General features: G+C 42.0%; 2 protein-coding genes across 5 annotated transcripts in view; one reads left to right on the forward strand and one right to left on the reverse strand.

Annotated features, from left to right (window-relative positions):
- Nucleotides 1–18352, forward strand: part of LOC311206763 (ethanolaminephosphotransferase 1-like) — a gene marked incomplete at its 5' end in the record, with an annotated part of 56623 nt that extends 38271 nt beyond the window's left edge. For both annotated transcript variants that reach the window (XM_084282404.1, XM_084282405.1), the window contains 4 exons: nt 7660–7708; nt 9832–10012; nt 13131–13313; nt 14499–18352. In XM_084282404.1, coding sequence (XP_084138530.1) covers nt 7660–7708; nt 9832–10012; nt 13131–13313; nt 14499–14564 — 479 coding nt within the window. In that variant the 3' untranslated portion in view covers nt 14565–18352. The remainder of the gene's footprint in view (nt 1–7659; nt 7709–9831; nt 10013–13130; nt 13314–14498) is intronic.
- A 143-nt stretch (nt 18353–18495) lies between these two features.
- The window catches only part of MAPRE2 (microtubule associated protein RP/EB family member 2), a 57423-nt gene continuing 49836 nt past the window's right edge, over nt 18496–26082 (reverse strand). For all 3 annotated transcript variants that reach the window (XM_084282408.1, XM_084282406.1, XM_084282407.1), the window contains one exon: nt 18496–20622. In XM_084282408.1, coding sequence (XP_084138534.1) covers nt 20551–20622 — 72 coding nt within the window. In that variant the 3' untranslated portion in view covers nt 18496–20550. The remainder of the gene's footprint in view (nt 20623–26082) is intronic.

Below are 26082 nucleotides of genomic sequence, written 5' to 3' on the forward strand. Positions count from 1 at the left end.
ACATAAAGTTTTTAGAAGCTTCCAGTAAATCTCAGGACCCCACTGTGCTGAAAAGTGTCGGTCTAGCCTACGCCAAGGGCTGAACAAGCAGGAAGATTAAATTATTTTCTCCCTTGCAGAGGCTGCAGCAAGTGTGCCTTGCTCACTCAGGGAACCCCCTCTCCAGCATGCTCAGAGCAATGCCTTTGTGGCCACTCAAAAACCAGAGCGATGCAGTAGGGCCTCAGATGCTTTTTATGAGTTTGTTTCCCAGGACCCCGAGAGGAGCCATTAAACTGTAACTGGCTATCCTTAACCCTCTGGTGGCGTTTAAGAGGCGCTAGTGTTCGTGCTAACAATGGGGCTACATGCCTGCCTCATCAGTCCTTGGCGAAGCATGTGCCTGCAGCTCTGTGCTTGTACTGTTCTGTACACAACAGGAGCTCCACTGCTGAGCTGCCTCTTTCCCGAGAACAGCTGGGCTTTAGTGAGTACCTTTTACAGCGGGAAGGAATCCAAACGAGAAGCACAGGAGTGGAGTTTTTCAGATGTCTTTCCTGGAGTTTCTGGGAAAAAAAAAATATAAAAAAAATCCACATATAACCTGAGGATGAACTCCGCTCCAAGCACATCCTTGGTGGAAGCTGCGGTATCACCAGGTGACACTCAGCCACTAAAAATGGAATTTTTATCAGGTGCCAGAACACACAAAGATATACATAAAAACCGCAGCAATACCGGTGTTTAGATTAGATGTTTTAGGGAAACCTCCCAAGAGAGGGAGTTTTACATGTGTCCCTGGGAACTGTCTAGCACACTGTGAACACCTGTACCAAGGTCAAGGCTCGGGCTGCTGAAGAGTGCCCTTGGAGGACTCCCACATGAAGCTGAAAAACTGCATAGTATTTTATGGGAGATCTGCTATCTAGCAGATAGGCAGTTATCATTTTTGCAGGCAGTGAATGCAATTCTATCCTGAAGCTTTAGTCCTTAAGCCCCCTAACACACACCTAGCTAAACATCAAAGTAAGCAAGGCTGTTCTTCTGTTTCCAGTGTGTGTTATCCTGGATTCTGGACAGATTTTTTTTTTGTTGTTTGTTTGTTTGTTTGTTTTCCTGTTAGCATGAACTTAGCCAGACCTTTCTAAAGGTATGTGCCTGTGTGCTCAGCTGCAACTAATTACTTCTTCTCTCAGCAAGGCTTTTGTGGATGGCACTCCAAAAGTGCTGGGATTTAACCACCACTGTCCCATAGCATTATCTGGCTAGCTAGGGTCTCTTCAAAGGGCACCACTGAGGCGAGAGCAGTAGTATCACGAAGAGAAGGCTCCGGGCAGACCTTACAGCAGCCTTCCAGTGCCTAAAGGGGCCTACAGAAAAGCTGGGGAGGGACTCTGTGTCAGGGGGTGTAGTGATAGGACAAGGGGGAATGGCTTTAAACTAAAAAAGGGTAGATTTAGGTTGGATATAAGGAAGTAATTCTTCACTCAGAGGGGGGTGAGGCACTGGCACAGGCTGCCCAGAGAAGCTATGGGTGCCCCATCCCCGGAGGTGTTCAAGGGCAGTAGTGCCCAGATCCAACTAGTGAAGCTCATGCCAAAGCTGACACAATTTTTCAAAGTACAGGTTAGGACATGAAATGTGAATGGTGTACTAAGAGCTGTCAGGGATCAGAAACTTGAACTTTCTTTCAGAGATGAGGCCAAGGCGTGCTCATTTTATGAGCTACTTAAGTATATGAAATGGGGAACAAGTATGTAAATGAAAACATAATAGCAGCAAAACACTAATGATCAGGCTAAGCCACACCATTTGGCACATGCCAAGTATTTGAATTTTGTAATACTGAGAAAACACAGTTATCCATCTAAAACGGTGCCTTGTACTTAGTATCCTCTATCATATGTATCAAAGGAGGACATGGAATTCCATGCAGCTGGCAGTTACACAATAGTCTGCTCTTTCTTCAATGTCATGAAATGTTTGGAAGGCCATAGTTAAACAATATTTTCTCCATAAATCAATTCAGCATATCTGCATCAGAGCAGGCAGGCAGATTTCTTCTGACTGGAGCAATCTGGACGTGGTCCTCTACCTCAGCTCTAGGGAGCAGCTGCAGTGAGGCACCTTGCTCTCCCATAGCATGCTGGTGAACCCACGAGCCTTCATAGCAGTGCAAAGTACTGACCACAAAGTCAACTTAAATGCACTTCTGATGGTGGAAGGAATTTTTCTTTTTCACGTTTACATATATTACTTATACATGCTTTCTGCTTTGTGCCAATAAGTCATTCTCTATTGTTTTCCTTCAGTTCCCATTGCGAATTAGCTGATCGTTCCACCTCACTGGTGGACAGTTCAGTGAGTAAATGTTAAGTGATGTGTTTTCCAAATGTTATCACTCCTACAGGCCCTGACTAGCCTTGTTTTCAAAGTCTAGTTAACATGAGTTGGCTTCTACTTGTCTGTCACCAACTTAACATTTATTAAAGCATTGTTGTGACAGATTGTACAAGGCTTCTTTGAAGTAAAGGGTGTGAAATACTCACCTGTCACTAGAGATAAATATAAAAAGCGATGTTGGAGTAACCTATCTGAAGCAGTCAGAACAAAAACCCAGAAAACAAGAGTACTGGGGGCTGGTGGCAGAGTGGTTTCAGAGGATGCTGATCACAGGTGGAGTTGATCCCACGATGGTGATTTTAATGATGGTGAGGAGTCATTTCACAGGCAGTGAGAGCCCCATAAGAAGGTCAAATAAGGGGGGGCACCCATCTGAGCCCTTCTGGAAGCCAGCCTTGGATTTTCAACTAAGGGCACCACATCTCAGGTGTTTGATTCTTGTTGTACTCAGAAAAACAGAGTTAAGCTTACATGGTTTGTAAATAGGACTACGTCAAAGCAGCAGCTACATCCATAAACTAATTTCTCAGTCTCTACTAAATCCCTCAAAATGCTAGTTGTTAGCTTGCAGCTCACTTCAAAGAGAGAAATGCAGTGTGGTCTTTCCTAGACTCTGAAAATAAGCAATGAAATCAGCAAGCATGATAAATGCATCCCTTTACAGTCCTTATATTCAAGAAGTCTGAGATGCTAAACATCCAAAACATACATCAACTTTGTGCATGAACACAGTGCTCATGTCTACACACTGCTCTTAATCCATGCAAAATCATTCTGTAGTGTGTAGATGTGTTCAGGGGTACTTCTCATCTGTCCTTAAATTGCTTAATGCATGCAGACTTGACAGGATCAATTCAATCTGGAAATTGTATATACATTTTCTAGGAGTTTTTTTTTTTCCCCTCAATTACTAAATTGTCCTAAGATTGCCATTTTATATAATAATAAAACATAATTTTATAGCTACTGGACAACTCGATGTGCAATTATCTGTTTGGACAACCAATTAAGCAGTTGTCTTCTCAAGAAATGCCTGGGAAAATCACACAGTTCCGCAAAAAGCTGCTGCTCCAGTTATAAATGCCTCTGAATATTCGCCTTCTAATGAAGCTGACTTTCAGGCACTGATCAGTGCGCTAAACATTCAGTTGTTAAGATTTTTTCATGGGTCTCACTGCTCTAAATGTGGAAGACATTCAGAAAAAAATGCGGAAAAAATATTTAAAGATCTTTACAAGCTGATATTGATGCCTAAATACATACGTGTATATTTTTGTGTGTGTATGGAGTGGAAAAGGAAGGTAAATGGCATATTTGACACCCCATTTTGTTAAAGCAAGCATTGACTATGATGAATTATTAACCTAGAAAGTTATGGGATATTGAAGAATAAGAGAGGAAGGTGATGGTATTTAATTTCTAGGTTGAATGCACCTACAGCTGTTCAAGTGTTTTTACTGAGTTAAATTTCTGCAATATGTGAAGTCAAACATCTGTGCAGACCTCTTCACTGCCTCCAAAATGGGAGGAAGATACACTGCTCTGGGACTTGTGTTTTTGGGGAAGGGCAAGGGGAGTGCAAGGTACCCATCGGAAAGAATTTAGGATCAGAAAGGTGTGGTGAAGATAAATATAAGAAGATAAGCACTGCTCTTCATTTAAAGCAGCATAATTCAGTAAAAATAGTGTTTTCGTTGTCCTGGCTACCTACTTAGAATTGTTTTTTATTTAGCGTTGTTCAAAATCGTTGTAGTTTGGTGTGTTTAGGAACACATTCACCTGGGCTAGGTTTCTGGCTTTGCACAGGCCTCTTTTGTTGGCAAATGAAAGAGCATTTTCCAGGACTGGCAGCAGTGCTGGCAGTTCATTTCTTTGCAGGTTCAGCAGCCACACCAAGTAACTGCATCGGGCCATGGCATGATAGCCCTGCAGTCTGCTGGCCCTCAGTGGGTTTTAGGGCATGCTTTAGGATGCCCTTGTGTAACTTAATGTAATTATATTACTGCCAGTCTAGACTAACATCTCAGACAAATGTAGTACACTATCTGTCACATTAGCTTTTTTCCCTTTTTTTTGTTAATTTGCTCAGAAATATAACACAACTAACATCTTACAGTTTTGGAATTGAATTTGAAAACACCAAATGAAATCTAAAGTTGTTTCTAGAATTGGTGGGAATTACCTTTTTGGTCCTTTTTATACACATATATACACATGTGCTCATATGTCTATGTTCATAGATATATAAATCTACATACATATATATATACAAATTTGGAAAACAAGACATGTCTTTATTTCTGACATATCTCTAATCCTGAATTCCTTATTACATTGTTGTTATTTTATTTTATTTTTTTTTTAATACAGACAAAATAATTCCTGATAAAGAGCTTTGTAAATGCTTATTTTTCTGAAAAGAGAGGCAAGATAGCGCAAGGCTCAGGACTGAGCATAGGATTGTACCTAAATCCTAGGATTTGGGCTTGATGCCTTCAGCCTAGCGTGACCAAGAATTCCCTGTGTGTATCTGTGCCACCCATCTGTGCTTTAGTGTTTCTGCCCCGAGAGCAGAGCTGTTTTGTTACTGTTGGGCTTCAGGATTTAAATAAGCGAGGGAAAACATTAAATGTGAAATTAAACAGTACTGCAACAGCAGTGGTACTTCTGCTAAATACTTGTGGAGTTCTACTTTATATAGTGTGATTAAAAACTTCTAATGCACTAAGCTTGATTTTTTTTAAATGAATTTAAAATAAAATAGGCCATAAAAAAAAAAAAAGAAAGAAAAAAAAAGAAAAAAAAAAAAAAAAACACAAAAAAGCACCAACAGCATCCCTTGGGCAGTGCTAAGGTGGCTGAGTGCCAGAGGGACAGCCTGGTGGCTTTCCAGGCTGCACCTTTTGTTCCCTGGACCAGCAGGGAATGGCAGCGATGTGGAAGCAGCAGTTTAGCTCCCGGGCACAAAGAACTCCTTAATGCCAATTAAAAAGCGGACTTAATGAGTACCAAAAGCAGCCCCCGAGCCAGGCCTCCTTAGCTAAAAAAAAAAAGATGGGGAAAGCAACATGTCGTAGGAAATGATGGAATTTTGAAAATCCCATAAGAAACAGGGGGAACACCCTTTGCCTTCCCTACCGCATCCTCAGCTCTCACTCTGTTAAAGGGAAGCTGCCTAAAAATACAGAGGAGTAACTGGTGTAACTGTCCCGTTCAGAAAGCGACTTTTAGCTAGCTTGTGGATTGTTTGTGGTCAGCGTGTTATTTCTAACTAAAATGGCACTTCATAAAAATAACAAATCGTTGGCAACCATTGGTCTTTGAATTCTATTTCTAGTTCAAGTCTCTATTTCTGTTCCTCTTGGTTGCTTTTCTCCTAACAAATCAAACTTCAGGATTGCAGCAGGAAATTTAGATTTAACCTCAAGAGTCAATGTTTTGTCTCATGTCTGCTCTAATGTGATGCAGATGTTGGAACTGCTGTACGTAACTCAAGATTTTATTGAACTAGCCCTCCCTGCCTAATAGAAAACATAGCTAACTGTAGTGCACATACAACACAAATAATTCTGAAGGCACTAAGCTTGCGAATTTTATAAATATATTTACAAAATACTTGGGCTGTTACTGCAGTTGTACAGCCTTCAGCTCCTTGATACAGTTTCTGCAACGGTAAAGAAGCAGAGTTCTTTGTCTCATCTGGTTTAAGAAGCAACAACAAGTAAACACATGAAAAAGCAATACCTGAAATTATTTACAGGCTGGACATTGTTTTTTCCAATTCTTTGTTTCTTCCTCTTTAAACGATAATCAGAAAGGCTGGGGAAAGAGAATATTTATTGCATCCCTTTTACATCTTTTGTTTTCCAGCACTCCTGATCTCCGCTGTTCCTGCTCTTTTAGTTTGCCTTCTCTTGAGTTGCCACTCTGGCCATGCTGAAGACTTAGATGTGTCTTTGCTGGGACTGAACATTAAACACTGACATTGCTTGAGACCCTATTAAGCCATGTTGGCCCCAGTGCAAAGTAATGGGAAATAGTTCTTACCTGGGTCCATTCTTACTGCCTTTTAACTTGCCTTATTTCTAATAACCAGATAAAAGTTTGCTGCCCTGACTCTACACTGCATTTCTGAAATTAATTTTTTAAAGGTAAAACCAGAAAGTTTACAATATTGGAGTACTGTTCTTCCCCATAACAAAATATGAATTATGAATGTATTTAGTGCTCCCTCAATAATCCTTATGACTTATAATATAAAAGCCAGGCAGAAATATACTACATAGAGCTATCGCCAAGCAGCAAACAGACCAGGTAAAGGCCCTTGATACACAGAAAGTGGGAAAACCCAAACCAAAGAGCTCTGTAGGGAAACATGGGTGTCACAGAGTAAGTAACTAATGTATGTTGCATACATTCTCACCCACTTAGGCTGACTAGTATTGTTGCTATTTCATAAACCTTGAATGCCCACTTTTAGCTGGAGTATTTCTTTGTCCCTCGGATGGACCAACACACCGTGTGTGGGTGTTGCACAGCATATCCGTAGGTCTTCAGCCAGCTCCAGGGCTCTCGGCAGCAGCAATGCAGAGACACAGCGTTAACAAAGGGAAATCCCTCGTCCTTTGTCAGTTAAAGCTGAGCTCCAGAAAGGTCACAGCTGTATTAAAAAAAGACAAAAAAATCTCATCCAAACACTATCATGAAAATTAATTCATTTACAGCATTGTCTCAGCAAAGCAGCTCATTATTTTAATCTCAGTATATTGAACTGTAAACCTATTATTTCCCCACTAATGTGGGCAGCACTGTTGGAGGTTAATTGTCCTTATATATTCCACTGGAAAGCTTTTGGTGTCAGACTCGTCTCTTTCTACATGAACAGAGAGCAGCTCATGCAAAATGGGGCCGTGATCTTTCTTAGGTCCAGCAGAGGAACCTGTATTACAAATAACTGATCCTACCGACTCATTACATCATCATTTTTAAAAATCTTCCAGCTATTGTCACTCACTACACAAGAAAATCTGCATCAGCAGCTACTTCTAGCAGCTAACTCTTGGAAAAATAAGGAAGGCTGTATTATTGTGTAAAGCCTCCAAATGGAGTTTGCATCCTGTGAGGAGTACTGGGATACTGAGTCAGTTCTAAAATGGCTCACTAGCTCTGCTATCATACGAGAGACTGTGAGGTTGTCAATGTAGAATGACTGTAAATCATAGCATATGAATCCTCTTCTTTTTTTTTTTTTTTTTTTTTTTTTTCTTTTCCTTCCAGGCTTCAGTTTACTTCTTTCATTTCCACAAACACTATACAACATTCACAGGTAAGTGAATTAATATTATATAAGTACTACCCCTCCCATTTAATTCTCTGCATGCAATTGTTTTCTTACATGAGAAATAAATGTAATCTTTCAGCCAGATGCTGTCCTGAATATGTGCTGTATTGTTTTTTTTTTTCTTTCTTTCTTTTTTTCTTCTGGTCAGCTTTCAGCAGCTGACTGGTTTCTTTTCCATGTCTGTAACTCCTCTGATTTTTCTTTCCCTTGCAATTCTCCGGACAGTCTCCTACTTTTCCTGGATGCTGAACTGATGAAAGCCCTCCGGTTATAAACACTGTTTTATTTGCAGCCAAATGTGATTTGTAACTTTTACCTGCTCTAGGTAACATTCTGTAGCCGATCATTCCCACTCCATAAAGGAGTTTATTGTCTTTCAGATCCTCCTGTAAAACTCCTCTCTGTCTGAAGGCTGCAGATAATTGCCATCAGATATGGGCTAGGCACGTGGCAAGCTGTGATTACATCCAAGAGTTGGCTTGCTGCACCTAGAAATTTTATACACAGCTCAGTTATACTCTGATGGCCTATTTTTATTAACGCTCTCTGCCTTCCTCTAGTATTTGGTAGCTCGTTTCCCTCATCTGTCACATCAGGTCTCTCAGATACTATGTTTCTTGGAGGAGGGACTGTCACTCCCTGTCTTCAGGAATTAGCAGGAATGAATATTAGCATTTAAATTTTGGAGAGACTCTAAGATGATAATGCATAGTTCCTACGGAGCCCTTTTCGTGTCGCCCTATAGCCCTAGGGAAGGCGATGGGGAGCAGAAAGGGTTGAGGACCTGCAGAAGGGCTGGGCTCTGGGGCAGGTTGCTTGGGGCAGCTCTGGAATGGGGCTAGGGGCAGTGGAGCAGGGGACTTTGCTTCAGGGAGGACTGGGAGAAGGCAGACAGCATGTCAAGCCCTGGCAGCAGCAGCAGCTCATCGAGTTTTTGTTCTCTTTCCTCTCATTTCGAGACTTTTGTTTAGCATTTGCCATCTCATGTCATTATCTGACATAGGTCTTCTGGTGGGATTTATTGTTCCCCTGAACAGAAGAGCACAGTAATTCTAAACATCCAGTCAGGGTTGCTTGAAGAATCCATACATGAGCTATGTGATGATGAGGGATTTGAGTTTTCCAATAATCTTCTTTCTTTCTTCATCCTGCTGCCTGTGCTCAGTTGTTATTTTATCAGAAGAATGCTCTTTTTCGGAATGAGAAAAATATTTACTGGATTTTTGTCTAGCTGCTTTTATAAACACAGATATTCAGAGATTTTAAACAGGATATTTTGCAGTACACTTCAAACACAGAATCATTCGTCTGAAATGTATATATGAAGAAATGGTTTAATGTTAGTGAACCTTTAGTACATCAAACCTCCTACTGCTTTTATAACTTCTGAGTTTTGCTCGAATGAGTAAGCAAGAAAGATGCAAAATTTATTGATGTTACACTTATCTTTTTTCTATCTGACAGAAAATACACTCCTTCACTACCAATATTACTGTTATGTCTAAGAGGAAACTTAACATGTCCAAGAAAACACAATTCATAATTAATTTTCCATTTCTTTAATTAGTAAAAAAAAAAAAAAAAAGTGTCTCCCTGTCTCTCTACCTTTAGGTTGCATTTTGCCAATGATGCAGGATTGTCTAGCAGCACCTTAGCTTGACCAAGACAACAGCAATTCCTGCCAGCCATGTGCGTGGCTATGTTGTCACTGAAAACATGGGGCATATTAGCTAAAGTCATTACATGTCTCACATTAGAAGGTTCATCATCTAAAAATGTATGTTTTGACTTCACAACAAGTCTGCATGCTGTGCATGTGGACAATGGCTATGGTACCAGAACTAGTGGTCTGCTGCCAGACAGCGATTAGGGAGGGGAGCTGAACAGAAGCTGTGCATACAAAGCAGTATAATTTTAGCCCAGAAATCAGTGTTTGTTGGGTATCCTACAATTTTTCTTAAAAAGCCCTGGTACCTAACACATTTGCACAGGTAGTTGTGCTGCAAGATGAATTCCTGGGCTGAGTTCAGGCTAGAGTTTGAAGTTACTGTGTGGAAATAGAATGGATAAATTTTCTCACTCCATAAAATCATTGTATTTATTTACAGAGCACATCTAAAGAAAACACTGAAGAATGGTTCTTTGTATGAAGGACTCCTACCTCTTGTGTCACCTCTGTTGCTATTCGTTCTTCTTACAGTCTGGGTGGTTTTATCTCCAGGCAACATATTAGCAAAGCAACCAAGATTGTTTTTATGGATGGTTGGGGTTACTTTCTCAAATGTTATTGTAAGTATGTTTGTGGTGGTGGTATTATTTAGAGACAGCTTTGTGTCAGCGAGACTTCTGTTTTTACATAAATAAACAGAAGGGAACAGAAACTGTAGTTAAAATTCAGCAGGATCGCCTACACCACTCCTCTACCTCTGTGTTACGCTCTCTTACAAAAATACATCACAGCAGTTGTCTGGGCTGGGGACACTTACAGTGCTGCAGTACTTATTCTACTACAGCAGAACATTTTAATGATTTTTTATTTTTATTTTTTTTTGCCCCAGGGCTTTATGAATAACCCTGGGAAGGCTTCCCTTCCAGAAATCTAACAGATATGCACTGCATATAGGCAGAAATGTAAAATGAAGCTCAATGCAGGCACAGACTTACCAGCTAGAGCCGGAGGCGGCTGTAGCCTTCGCCTCCTGCTTTCCCCATTAACATGGCACACGCAATCCTGTATCCTGCACGTCAGCTGATCCCACATCTCCCCCTCACCGTTCAGAATAAGGCCATGCCACCCACATCCTTTTTTAAGGGAAGATGTGAAGTGATGCAGGAGCATAGTGATGGCTCTCTGCCCAAGGGTTGCCTTCTCCTACACCACATGAACACTGTTTCCAGTTTTGCCCCTTGTAATGCCAATGGGGCGACATCAACCTTGGTGAACAGCATGGGCAGCCAGGCAGTAATGCTGACCATTGCAGGAAACACAGGGCTTTCTTCTTTGCAGGAGGCCTTGTGCTTCTTTTCTTGCCATGAGAGTAGCAAGTGAGCAGCAGCTAAGTAGATAGGTGTTCCTCTGGTTGATGCTAAGGGACCCTAAAGGACAGTGACTGCTGGCATTTTAGGAAGGCAGTCTCCATCACCATCCAAAATCATTATCATTGAGCAACACTGCATCCAATGTAAAAGGTGGAAGTCTTGAAATGTTTTGCATTGTGAGAGAGAGCTTGGAAAATGCAGGAATTATTAAAAGGGAAAGCAGAACCCCTCCAGAAACATATTAAGGAATGAAAAAAATAATTGTGATACTTGCTACATGTATTCTATAAATACATGTTTCTGAGGGTCGCAAATCGAACAATTCCATCTTAAGGACTTAATATGACAGAAGCTCATAGAAACATAGAAGAAAAATAGTAAGGCAAACCAGAAGTTTCTCAGTAGACTGCATTTTCTAAGGCATTGAGTGTAGCGCACGTACTTAAAGGCCTTGGTTTTAGTTTTCCAAAAAACATCCACTGCAGTACGAGAGGCTTACATGAATTAAAAATGCCTGCATGTTAGCTGAAATGTAAGCACTTTAAAAGCGAGCATTAAAAATATATGTGTGTTAGCTGTAGTTTATCACGTTTTAAAAGTGAGAAACAAGCCTGCCTTTCCTGTCGCCCCCTCTGGTACCTCCAGCAGCAGAGGGACGGCTGTCAGAGCCATGCTCCCAGCTCTGTCACAGCCTGACGTGCTGGGTTTTCATTATCTGGCCTGCAGACCATGGACTGCAGCCCCTGTCTCTCTACTCGATGTTATCCCAAACTCCTTGTGCCTTTGGCAACGTGCTCCGTTGCCCCGCTGACCTTTTGGATAAAGGCCTGGCCGTGGACCCGGCCTTGCAGCTGCATGAAGTCAGGACGTGTGGGGACGGTGGTGGCCTCCCATCTGTGGGCAGAAAGAAGGGCCTCCAGCCTGTCCTGAGAGACGGGACATTTCCAACATTTTTGGTTAAACTGAGGAAAAAAGGCCTAAAAAGGGAAGACGCTTGTCCTTGTCTTTCCTGCAAAGCCCTCAGAGGCGAGTGTCCTCACTTGAGTGAAGGATTCAGGCCCCACAGAGGGGACCTTTAGCTGTGACCACAGTGGCAGTGCAGCAGCTGAGGTGGTGGTCCCCTGATGGCTGCCTCAGGAGATGCTTCGTGAGGAACCTCCTGGGGAGAACATAAAAGATGCTCAGGACCCACCTAGGGGTATACACCACAGAGATTTAAATCCAGCAGGGCCAGGGTAGTGCAGCAAGGTGGAGGCAAGGGGGATTGGAAAGCAATCTCTGATACCCTCTGGAACAATTTGTAAGGACTTACAGAATTGGTGCTATTCAAAAACATCATTGTCAATATCCAATAATTCAAAGTAAGCAAATAAATTTACATATGTAGGAAAGCCAGTATTTTCATTAGATTTCAGTCAGACTGCTACTCCTGCTGTTACAGGATTTCAAGCACTGTACAAGGAATGATTTTTTTTTCATTTTTTTTCCCCACTGTTTTCAGGATGCATAAAATCTATTTGTGACCACATTCAAATATTGAATGAAACTTAAATACATAAAAATTTCCTAAATTCCCCCCCCCCCCTTTTTTTTTCCTGAAGAGAATGTGTATGAGACAAATGGCTTAAGGAGTCTAAAACAGGTAAAAGCCTTGAGTGCCTTACTGTATAAATCTGAACTTAGCTGAGTTCATCTCATGACTTTTCAAGATCTCAGTAAAATTAAGCTAATTGTTTTCCGTTGAGTCATGCATCGTATATTCATTTTTTTTTCTGCCATTCTGAGTGGGATCCCTTTCCTGGGGCCCCAGCTCCATCTCCAGAGAGCTCATCTCCATAATCGAGCCATGGAAATGGTGCTGCCCAGATGGGTGTTTTAGTATACGGAGCCGTGCTAGGAAAGAAAAACAGGATTTGAAAGAGACATACATTGCTTTCTCTCCCTTACATACCACAAACCAGAATATATTCCTGCCATGCCATGTGATTAGAATACCACTGTGCTCTCCTAGTGACTAAGTGGTGGCAATTTGATTTGGGATTACAACTTTACGAGGCTGTGTGAAAGCACAGTGTCAAACAAACTGCCCTTTCGCAAAGCTGGGCTTCAGCTCATAAAGTGCAGCATGTCAAAACACTGTCTCCCTAAAAGAAGTGTGTATTTTAAATTACTTGCAATAAAGTCCTTTAAGAGTCACGGACAATGAGGCACAAAGTTTGTCATCGATAGTAGTAGAAACAGGCTCCATTTTGAAGTCTAGCCTGTTTTTTTCCCCCGTCAAAAGCAACCCACAGAGAAATGGATGCAGGCTGTCTAGGAACACACTGACCGCCCTCTGCTTCTCACCTGGCCACCTCTGTTCCCACAGTGCAAAGTCATCGTCTGCCAGATGAGCAGCACCCGGCCCGAGCTGCTCCACTGGTTCCTGTTCCCCTTGGCGCTGGTGGTCTACGCAGCCATCTCGGGGCTGCTGGGCTGGGCAGAAGAAGTGGTGCTGGCCGTGTTCACCACGCTGGTCACAGCGGCTCATGTGCACTACGGCATCTGCGTGGTAAGAGGGCAGCTCCGAAACGGCTGGGCAAGAGCTGCGTGGGGCATGGCGCTGATATAGGGCCTGGGGATGGTGTCTGTGCTCTCAGGCTGGGGCCCTGTCCAGGAGTCTGAATCTTAAGTTACAGGTTTCTCATGTTTTATTTAGTCTAAGGTTAAAAAAAAATAAAAATAACATCAGTTTGCTGCTGGCAGTGCCTTTTTGTGCATGCAGCGGCCTCAGTGATGAATAATTCCTATGAAATGACTGGTATTGGCTTTAAAACTATCACAGTCATAATATTTATGGACAGGTTTACGTAACAGCTGATCCGTCTGGCACGAATGCCCTCACCCCTTTGCCCTTTCTTCTCCTGAGGTTACTTGAGTGAAAAAAACAGGAAGGTAAAATGCAAAGTAAAATGCATAAAATTCCTACAGTAAGGTGGCTAACTCTGCTTTCAATCTGCAGGCAAAACAACTGTCCACACTTCTCATCTTTTCATGGCCTTCTATTTAGCATCTCTCAAGCTGGAGACACAAACGGTTTTCCAGTTCATTCAGTCTTACTCACACATTTTTATGTCTGTTAGATATCAGTTTTGTCATTTATTATCCTCTGAATTACTGCTTAAATTCATTTTTCCCCAGCTAATGCCTTTTTTTTTTTTCCAAAAAGCATTGTCAAATAATCCTTAGGAAAGTGTCTTAATGGGGGCTTATGTTCAAATAAAACATCTTGCATGGCAAAGACCTCATTTCACAGGGATTTGCTCAGCATTCCTTTATTTAAGATAGCTGTTGGGATGCGAGGATTTTTCCTCCTGCCTTTGCAGGAGGCCTTTTGTCAGCAGACATTGCCAGTGTAGTGGACTTTACCCAAGCACCACCAGGGGCCAGTCAGTGGAGATCATAATGGGATCACCTGGTCAAAATCCACTATTGAATGAGTGGGCCCAGCTCCATCATGATTTATGAGGGTTGTGGATCTGGCCTGTAGTAATTTAACTTCCCATCGGTGTGCTGCAAGAGGAGTGCCACGATCACAGCTCTCATGCTTGGATACTTGTAGGTTCCCACGTGCTCCTAGGGCCCCAAGTACACCAGGGCGGCAGCTGGGTCCTCCCCAGTGTGACCGGGAGAAGAGAGACGGGGAGCTGTGAAGCTTGTACAGGGCTGTTTGCTAATCTCTGTGATTTATCTTTAGGGGAGGCAGCTGAGCGAACACTTCAACATTTACATCTTTTCCCTGAAGAAACGCGTCCAAGAATGAACACCTGCACTACGGTCAGACTGTAACACTTGACATGGAGATTTCCAGCTCTTTTGATGTGATAAATAGTGGAATTAATCTGATTAAAATAACCAAAGAATAGAATAGTCCAGATACTCGAACAACTGCGACAATGAGCTATGCAGCAAGATGCTTCATCTCAGAGGAAAATTCCTGTCCAGCAGAGACGTGTTTACCAAGTTGTGCTGCTGCTAATATTTATTCTCTTTCCTAATGCCATGTCACTTTCTCTGAAGCTTTCGTCTTCCTCCTCCTTGCCACTGTGCCCAAAGCCCTTGATAAAGCTGTGCTGGGTTATGTGGGATCCTTGGTGTTTTATAACCAGAACTGGCTTTGCCCAGGCTCTTCACCATTGAGACCCCGGCAATGCAAACCCACCCACCACATCCTTCCCACTCAGACATCTGTGCCTGCTGCAGTTTCCATATTCGTTTTCTCACAACTCATTTCTTCCATGCAGTCTCCTGAAGGGCTTATGCACATTCAGTCTTTTCTTCACCTCAGACAAATGTGTGAAGAGAATGAGATCAGAAAGCTATGGGCACACTGAAGTATTTTTGAAATGCAGGATCCCTACCCCCCAGCATTAAGATGAAACTCAGCTGACCTGTATCCGTCCAAAATGCAGGCTCCATACCAGAGGCGCTTGCTTTTATACTTATTTTCTCTTTTTTCTATTTCTTTTATACTTATTTTCTATTATTTTATATTCAAGCACATTGTTGATATTTAAGTAGCAACAAGCAATATGCCCTACAAAGGTAACCAGCTGAGAATAAATTTGGCCAACAAATGCTTGAATATGCTCATATTTCACTGCAAAGCACACAGCTTTCTAAACCATGAAACGAGCAGTGAAAAATGAGCCAGCCATGCACATTCTAAATATTTTTGAACCTTGTCTATCAGTGCAAAATGCTAAGCAAACAATTATTTGCCTGTGTTCTTGAAACAAATTTTTGTGGTTTCAGATAATGACAAAAAAACAACAAACAAAAAAACCCAACCAAATCAAACAAGAGCTTTTTTTTTGACATTACACATTCGCATGCAGATGTAAACTGCTCTCTCCATCTATAATATATGTGGGCTTTCTGTGTGCCTTGGAGGAAGAACGAGGAATTTGAGTTTCATCCCTTTTCATATGCTGCCCTAGCCAAAGGGACTTTGTGTGGCCTTGAAGCACTAATGAAACAATCTGTCCGCTTTCCCCAAGGTAAGCATTTTATTACATTTCTTGCACAGGGGGGTGAGATTGACTGACTGGCATGTTCATTAAACTGTTAAGTATCTCACTTGCCAGAAGCAGGGCAGAAACATAGGTGTTGAGCCACTAAACTTCAGGTTCACCATTTTCAATTTGTAGACCTTTTTTTTCCTCTTTTTTTTTTTTTTTTTTTTTGCTTTATCACTGGCCTGATGACATTTTCCCCAGTTAACATCCTTGTACATCAGTAAGAGCACTACAGTTTTTGGATGACCACCGACTAGTCGTATCTTCCACCTGTATATTATGTGAACAGCCTCAGTTTAGGGTTGCCTGTCACAGTAGTTGGCCTACCACGATGTTGGTAGGGCTGACTTCCCCCAGCAGCGGCTCCGAGTCTGAGGCAGGCCTGCACCGAGCAATCTCACCGCTTGCTGAAGTATTAATTCAGATAGAAGATACACTGGTATAAAAGTCTGACCTACTTCAATATTTTTAACCTGTCCATCAAAAGCATCTGGAGGAAGTCCTGACAAGAAAAGAATAAGAACACAACAAACAAAAATACCTCTGGCTTGCAAGTGGTTGTACTGGAGGAACTCCGCGGACAGGCTTTCCTTTTCCCTCTATTTTGCACTTACTTATAAAAGCAGTTGGAAATAAGGGGCACAAAAGCTGCACAATTTGATACACTGTAATGGAGTATTTTGAAATACTGCATTAAATGAAATTATAAAACTTGAACTGCCATAAGCTGCCTGCACTCGTACCTTTCTACAGTGTCTATAGCATCACTTTAAAAGGAAATTAAGCTCCGGACAGCTTTTTTGTATTCCACGTGAAGACATGGCAAACTTTTTTTTCCTTTTGAAAGTAACTTGTCACTACAATCTCTATAAAGACAAGTATAAACAGATAATGTAATGCACTGTGTACATATCGAATTGTTAGCCACCTCAGATGGTAACTGGTTCAATGAAAGGGAATAAAAACACTTTGTTCATACGGCAGTATGGTCAGATTTATTTTGCAAAGTCCAATAATGGTATGAAGATGACCAGAGCTTGGTTTAAGAACAATTTTTTATGGCCAAAAAATTAAGTCAGAGAGTTTTCTTTTGAACTATTTGAACTGGAAAATGCATTACTTCCTTTTTGCGCTGTGGAGTATTCACATGAGCCCAAAGACACACCTCCCCCACGTCTTACGAAAAGCAATACAACTAGCTCTGCTCACACAGGTTTGGGTGCCCAGGTTGGAAATTGGCTCCTCAGGTCCCTGCTTCACCTACCCCCATATCAGAAACGTTCCCAAAGTGGGGCCCTGGGGTACCTGGAGGTATTGGGAGGAGCTGGTGTGACCTCACAGTGGTGGCACGCAACCAGGTGGCTTCAACCTGTGGCAGAAAGATCTAAAACAGGCGGCTTTTAGTCACTGCAAGAAAGATTCATCCCTGAATCCCTTACAAAAGTCCACTGGGTGCTTCAGTGCCTTTGCTGTTGTGCTCTTTTCACCTCCCAGCTCCCTTCAGCTTTGCTTTTGATGTACCCAAACTAAGTGATGCTACAGGAGATTTAGTACTCTGAAATTGGAAAGCATTTGCCATAAAAAAAGAATGTTCTGTTTCCATGTACATATATACACACATATATACATACATGCACCTTTTTTTTTTTTTTTTTTTTGTAGAAAGTGATACAGTTTCTGGGCTCTTGGGGAAAGAAGTAGACACTACCTGCACACACTGGGATAAGTGAACTTATTTTTTTAAAGCAGCTGTCTTTTTCTTCCTGCTCCCATATGCACTCAATAACAAAGCAATTAAATATATGTATTTTAAACAGAAAGGTATTGTTTTAGAATGTTTTGAAGTCTCTAGAGCTAGACAGATTTTAACATATATTTTTTTATTAAATATGTAAAAAGATAAACGCAAGTCAAGTTATTCACATATTCAGACAAAAATCTACTCTACCATGCGACAATTTGTGGATAATGTAAAATGACTGATACATCTGGATAAGACTTTTTGTATCTATTATGTCATTACTTATCTATTTATAATTAACAATACATATGTTTACATTCCTTTCAGTTTACATTTAATACATAACCAAAGCTTTATGGTGTGCTATTTAGTAAAGGTAATTACAAATGCATATCAAAACCATAACGGAATAATGGGTTACTCGCAGGGGGTGGGAGGAGAAGGACAACTCTTTCCCCTTTCAGAGCATTGCTGTCCCCTCAGCACAGCCACATTTCTAGTGCCCAAGAGGTAATTTACTGCCCTGGCTCCCTGCATCAGTCACTTCCTCCTTGACACAAGCAGCGAGACCACTACACTCCTCAGATCAAAAAAAGGATATAGAGAACATAAGGAAGCGAAGTTCAGCTTTTGTTGTTGTTGTTCCTTAAATGTGCTTCAAAGAGAAATGTTCAGAGGCGCCACAGCCTGACTATGAACCCCTGGGAGCTCAACAACCCAACTGTTTGCACCTTCAGAGAAGCATTTTCTCTTGAAGTGCTCTCCCTGCACCTGCTCGAATATTAGCAGAAGGACAAACTGCAGTCATCAGAGACTGCTGATGATGATTAGGTTTGTAGCCTGATCCCAAACTCCTTGCCCCATCAGAAATCCCCTATAAAGGACGTTCTGGAGACTGGAAAAAAAATTAGTGACTGCTCTTCAGTTCAACAGCATTATGAAGAACTACCGTTTATTACAATGACAATTGTAATAAGTACATAGGTTCTAATAAACACAAATACAATGAAAATGACAATTCCCCCATCTGTGGTGATTCTTGGAAATACTTAGTTCGGAAAATACACATTTTTATAAACCAGATCTTATTTGTAACCAATCAAAATCAGAAAGGAAAGTGCTGGCCTGCAGGTTGCAGTACTTTTGCTATTATCAGGTAGGCTGTGAGGTCAATGCTGGAGGCAGGGCCAGAAGATCTTCAACCCAGAGGGTCTAGAAACTCTACGGGCGCAGGGAGCAATCAAGGAGATAGAAATACCTGTTCTAATGTTTTAACAGTATTTTATATATTGCCTGCGGTGCAACACAACAGCAGCGTTCTCACATTTAACTAAGAGCCACTTAGCTGCAAAAGATTTCTTAGGAACAGAAAACTGCATGTGTGCGCGTGTGTTGGTGGGCTGATTAATTAAAAACCTCTCTATGGAAGCATCAGCTGGGAGCTCATGCTTTAGGAGTGCATGAAGACCTAAGAAGGTTTAGCTGTTCAACAGGTTTTTAAATTTTTTTCAGTGACTGCAGACTGGGTTGGGACTTCCATGTACCTGCTTGATCAGAGGAACAATCCAGAATTACGGAAAGTCAAGTGAGAGACCAAGAATACCAAGCATAAAATATTCAGAGAGACTAGGATGCACAGTTTCACGATAAAAACAAGGAATGCTTTATACACTTCAAGATACCTGTTTAGAAAATACCATCATTTAGAACAGGGCGGTGGGGACCGTTCTGGAAAGGAGCACTCTCACTGCGGGCGCCTCCAGGGTGGATGTGCTGCTGCACCACGCCAGCCTTGCTGCGGGAAGGTCAGCCAAGCACAGAGCTGGCTCTCTCCTCCTTGGTCAGCGGGTCTGATGCATGCACTGTCTCCAAGGAGGACGTCTCGCTGCCTCTCCACACTTCAGAAGCGGCCTCAACACCCGCGAGGTGTCCCCCACCCACTTACAGGGAGTTCTGGGGTTTTCAGGGCTAGTTCTGTGGCTGGGTTTCCCCCATAGCTTGCACTAGTGAGGAAGCTTTCTGTCTTCCAGACTTGCAGCAGAGGGGGGAGGATAGCAAAAAGAAATGTCTGGCCTACTTTGTCCTCTTCTGAGGGGTGGGAAGCCAAGCATGACAGCAGAGATCGTGTCCTGCGGCTACACTTGTGTCAAGGAGATTCCTCTCCTGCATCAGCACTGAGCCCTCTGCAGGCAGAGCTGAAGCTGGAGGCTGGGACAGGACTCCTCGGGAAGGAAGAAAAGCTGGGAAATGTCTATTGACTAGTCAGGAAACTGGGAGGGTTTTCAAAAAACAGAAGTGGATGTCTGTCCTCCAGAAATAAGTCAAAAAACATACCATGCAGCTTTCTAACAAGCTTTCTAAACACAAGGTTTTAAATCTCTCCTAGTGAAACAGATGCTATGCCTTCCATTTCGTGAAGGCGGGAAAGGAATAAACGTGAGCAACACGAGCATTTTCCTCCACAACACACCTCATCGTTATGGCTTGAGCACGACTTCCACTGTATCCCTTTATTCCAATTGACCGAATTTACGCCCCGAGGCAGATGTACTAGGAAACGCCAAAGCACCACAAAGTGAGAGACACAGCTAGTGGTACGGTACTTCTTGCCACACAAAATGCCAATATAAATATGTTAGAACAAGTTACAAGTGTATCATACTTAAGACAAAAAGAAAAAAAATAAATATATATATTTTCTTAAAAGAGCAGAACAAATCTCAAGCAGCCAAGTGGTGAAGTTGCAGTGATGTACAGTAGGTGATGTAGCCCTACAACCTCTTGGGAAGATACACTGAAAGAAGACTTCTGCAAATGCATCTTGGCAAAGTATGGGTACAGAATGCAGTGGTTGGCTGGCACTCACTATGGTACATAAATGTTAATGGCAGACTGGGAGTGAACTGATTTCAAGTTTGAGGCCACACATGTTCCATTCTCCAGAAGAAAGTTCTCACACAAAATGAAAATTGTCAGAGACGCTGGGTGAGTCAGTACTCCTCCTGCTGCTGGGGCTGGTCATGGACTTGCTCTTCACCTTCATGCTCTTCTGTGTGGCCCTCCTGCAGGCAGAAAAAGACCCCAAAACATCCTTCAGCAGACAGCATTCCTCATGTAACATCACCCCACCATGCTCCCTCTGGCCTCAAGTTCAACTTTTAACTTTCATTCAAATGAGAAGACATCAACACAGAACAGTGAATAACTCAAGTTTGCCACTGATTTGACACCCTCATATTCTGTCTCCATTTCCCTGTCTGCATCCAATGTCTGTTTGGCCTTTCACAAGGCTATATGAGTTAGATTGCTTAATATTAAGCTATGTGCTTCAAATATTAAGACAAAGTTGAGATTCAGAGTTTGTTTTGCTTTTTAAATCTCTCTGCTGCAATGAAAACTGGCATAAAATAAATGCTAACTCTCAGGTAACATAAATCAGAGCTGTTGTACGAATGAATCTCTCAGTAGCTCTTTTGCATAATTTTTTATTTAACGAGTTTTAAGGCTATGAGAAGTCTGTTTACTGCAATTTGTTGCTGCAGCCTATGGGATGTGGGCACAGTTAAATTCAAAATGGAGTAAAAACACTTCCATGGAGTAATTAGGCATATTCATGTTGATTTGCTCATGATATTGTGAACTGTTTGTTTCTGTACTACTTTTGGGCTTGCACAAAGTGAGCTGTTTCCTGAGCAGAATTTTGTGACTTACAATAAAATGCATTTATTGTGCTTTTAATCAATGTATACGCAGTACTGATACTTCCCCCAAAAAACTGTCAGTTTTCATCCTCACAGCATTAGCTGTTCTAGCAAGTGAGCAGTTCAAATAACCAGGTAGTGAGATATTCCAGTCAGATGTTATATCATAGCATCCTGATGTCCTCCCATTTTCAGCCTGTCCACCGATTTCTGAGCCTGTCTGCTACAGTTTTCACACAATCTTCACTCCAGGTTTGTATCACAAAATGGACAAGACGCTTTTGCCATCACATACTTTAAAAATTAAACTCACTTTTTTTTTTTTTTTAGGTCAGCTACACTACTTTCCCCAAATGATATACTCATGCTAGTACAGCCCAGAGTTCAAAGGCTATCAAAACCATGATTTTCAATGTTACCCAGAAAACATAGCCAAAGATTTGCTAAGCGTGAACACATTTTCTTTGGAAAAAGTCCAGTATTCACTGATTTACAGAGCTACTGGTAGAAGGCAGGCGATCACTAATGAACACCCTCTTGCAAATGATTATTACACAGTATTTTCTAGAGCTGTGCCTCTGCATATACATTCCTGTTGTGAGAGGAAACCCTGACTGAGAAGAATGCTGGATCCTCATTGCACGTGATACAAGTTTTTAAACAGTTTCCAAGTTAGAGACAACAGACCTGGTATCTTGAGTTGGCCTAGATCTATCAGAGCTCAGAAAGGCTGGCTGTTTCTTACAGCACTCTGTATTCCCATCAGGTGTAGCTACATGTACAGATTCTCTCTTAAGTGCATTTCCATCCTTCCACAGCACACTTCGCTGAAAAGATCCTACACATCTACTCCCTGCCCTGCATTAGTAGTGCTCAGCTGTAGGCAACTCTCAAGGAAAACCCTTTTCCAAGACACCGAGCTGCCACTGGAAATGCACCCTCGCTGATGAGGTGCCTCTGCAGAACTTGCCTGGCTCCCAGCAACTTCCATCAGAAGCGAGCGGCCTGGACAACAGACTTTAAGACACTGATAATGCCAAGCTTTCAAACTGGAGGCAAAAATTGAAAGAAAAAGGAGGCCATAATTCGAATCTTCCCGGAACAGTTCAGAGCAGCTTATACAATAAGAAAATGCTCCCCTTCTGGCAGCAAGATATTCATATTTCTAAAAGGCAGGAACAAGTAAATAAGGTCCCTAACATTTGCTGATATGACAAATACTCAGCTGTTTACCACATTGAGAAACAGCCAAATTTCATTTGGAAGTAAGCTTTCCATCACTCAGGTGCTATTTTCAGGTAGATGCCACATGTATCAGTTGGGACAATTGCAGTTGTGTCTCATGGCCCTCTTGAGGGAATGATGCCTTTATTACATATGGTATGTCAAGTCAAATTCTTTTTGCATGATATCTAAAAATCCCATCTTCTGTAATAGGCTGCAAGAGTGCAAGAATTCAAGGGTGCACCAGTTTCCAGGCAGAAGCTGCCAGCTGTAAGAACATGATCCTGTGCTACAGGGTACGAAAACTGAGGCTCGTCTAAACCTAATGAGCTGTGTGACCTGCTCTGCTATGTACCTGTTCAATAGGCTCCACATGTGCAGATTTTATGATACGCCAAGTAGAAAGCGCATTCATGCAGATTTTATAGGTCATGTACATGCTATCCTTTCATGCATAATAGGGAAAGCCTCTAACCACAGGGAGTGGCTTGGGAACCTACCCTGCAGCTCTGAAGAGGAGCAGTGGCTCCTCTCCTGCCAGGCTTACCTTTGATGGAAATGGTAAGTCTTACGTGGCTACCACAGAAGTTGTTCCGGGACTTGGGCACGTGCTTTCCAGTATGCACAGCTTGTATAAATACGTGAAATGGGAAAGACAAGAATCACTCTGCACAATTACCTTGGGACTGTGGAATCTCCTTGAATAGCATCCCCTAATAAGGCAAGTAGTGGAAGGTCTATTTAGAGCATTTATTTCTGACTCAGATCACACGACCATGGCCATCCCTGCCTGCCACTGAGAGGGATGCTCGCTTCTGACCCTCAGTCCATCCGCCTCAAACCGTTCAGGTGTGCCTGCAGACTGCAAAGCTATTCTTTATCAAAACCAGCTGCTGTGTGGGGGTGGGTGCCTTTCCCAAAAGCAGCAACAGATGTAGCGGCTGCTAGAGCAGAAAGATACAAAACCAACTGAATTTCAAGCAATTTGTTTGGAAATGTGAGCTGAGCAACCCAGAGATCAAAGAGCAGCAATCCATCCAACTTCCGCATGAACTGAACCAGAACAGCCTATCTAGGAAAGCAAAAGCAGCAGCAATTTTGCTTTATGCCAAGGCCTATATGGCTCCAGCTTCCATAACCAGACACGTAGCCTCTTCTGGCTCTTCTGTCGGAAGCTCTCCTGCTATAAAACCAGACTACCAAATGCTTTGCATACTATCCAAGGTCTCAGTGCTGTCTGTAGCAGTCACAGCATGAGTGCTAGAGGCCACGCTTCCCTGCAACACCCTAATGCATCCTTTTTCAATAGCATTCGCTGACTACTTTGATTTTTTTTTTTTTTTAACTAAGAAGCAGAAAGATTACAAATAAGCAATTTGTAATCAAAAATTACGAAGGATTACAGACTGATCAGCTAAACTTTTAATGCAACTAGCAGATACAACACCCCTCTTGCATAAGCAAAGACAGGTAATGAGGAGGTTTAGAACAGAACCGTACCAGGGAGAATAAGCCTTAAAACCAAGAAACCCAAATAGATAATTGTGCTGAAAGACTCAAAACACCAGTAAAATAAAGGAAAAAAGTCTTAAAAACTTAGCCTTTACTGAATTAAATGAAACAAGCTCATGAGGTTACTTGGTTGAAACTGTGCGGTGACTTGGAATTCTGAAAAAATATTTATAAAAAAATACAAACAAAACCAAACCATTAATGTGAATTTGACAAAAATCCCTCCAATGCAATACTAAAATGATCAAATGTCTGGAAAACATACCTTTTAAGTTCTAAGCTTTTTATTTGCATTCTGAGTCATACTACAATAGAATTCACCTGACAGCCTACAATTCTCATGGGGGACCTATGAGCTACTAGGAGACTTGAGCACTTGAAGTGCTGTCCAGACTTTTCTTCTTTTACGAGGATTAAATTAAGCATAATGCAAAATTAGGATATACGGAGAGACTTGTCCCTTCTGAATAAGTTGGCATGAAAAATAGGACATGATCACTACGAGGAGTACAATAGACTCCTGTCACATTACAGCTACGAAGGAAGAGTTTGAGATCACTATGGAATGGTTATTGGAGGAATGAACTGAAAATGAATTTAACTTGGCTGTGATATTTAAGTACAAAGGCTTTGGTCAGGTATGACTTGTGCAGTATATGTGAGCTGCATTACCTCACATCTCCCTCCTTGGAGAAAAACCTCATGGCCACAGTATCTTTTATAACTGCCATGAATCCTGAAAATTAATGCAAACTTTTTTTCTCCCTCTAGGCCCTCAATATTTAAGACACTCTGAAACAGAGATTACAACAATCTAAGCTGGATTTACCATGAACTTATTAGCAAGAAACCAGGAATGCTGAAGTAGCTTGTGCTTTGGGGCTATTTCCCATCTGGGGCTTGGGAAATCTAAACTGCTGTTACCAAGGGATTAACCCACAAAGTATGGAGAGATAAGAGAATTTAACTTGGAACAACTTCATTACACAGAGAGAAAAAACAGAAGTTATAGTCAAAGCAGGCCGATGAGACAGCAAAGTATGAAAGCAAGAAGTAGGCATCAGCAAGGTAACCACGATGTTTGGTTCTCAGTCTCTGCACACTTGGGTTTTGTTTCAGCAAACCATAGTCTGTCTACTAAGCTGAAGAGGGGATGTGTACCCCTGAAGGTAAGGAGATGAATTCTGTCACTGAAAGGCAGGAAAAAAAAATGAGTGGGGAATGACCTTTGTTCTTCCCTGAGAGGTCAGGGCTCTGCTGCTGCTGAAGTGACATCCACGGCCTCCAGCTGGAAGCCCATTCTAGATAAAGGCACAGCTCGTGTATCTAGCTCATGTGCAGGCACTGACGATGCTTTCAACAGGAAAAGTATTGGAGGGAGTAAGCAGATAACACAGCAAGATGTGGACTAAAGTAGGACATTTTGTAATGTGTGCTGCCAGCAAGGAAAACTGCAGGAAGAAACACAACTAATGCATTCCTTGGCTGGGAACCGCTTCCCATTTAAGCCAACGGAGACAGATGTGGTAGGGGTATAGGGAGAAGAGGGATTTTTCTGGCTTTGCTTTATAAATAAATCACTGTTCTTGAATCCAGAAGACATTTTCTCTGACCACTATACGTATGTAATTCTTTTAGCCTGTTATCACGTGTCTAGCAAATTTGTCTGATTGTTTACTCCTGCAAAAATAATGGTTTTCTCCTCCTTTTCCTCTCTAACACTCACCCCACACCACTGAACAAATCCTCTTTCCCCTGTCACTTCTAATCTGAGCAGTGGCCTCTGTCAGTGACAAGCTTGTGTTCCTCTTGCACCCAACATTCGTTTGTGCTCTGCTAGTTTATTTTAGACAAGCATACAATTCAGCAGCTGCTTCAGCACAACTTTTGATATAAATTTTAAGTCAGCTGACTACTGCTGCAGCAGCTTTGTGGGAACAGATGTAAGAAAGGCTACAGTGCCACAGGGCTACTGAGAGATTAGGCTGATGCTTATACGCTCTGGAGCCAAAGCAATCGTCCAGTGGAGACTGAGGGGTCAATTATCAGAACAGCGCATACAGGGATTTAGTTAGCATGAATAGC

This window comes from Netta rufina (assembly GCF_964035555.1).
Source record: "Netta rufina genome assembly, chromosome: 2".
NCBI lineage: Eukaryota > Metazoa > Chordata > Aves > Anseriformes > Anatidae > Netta > Netta rufina.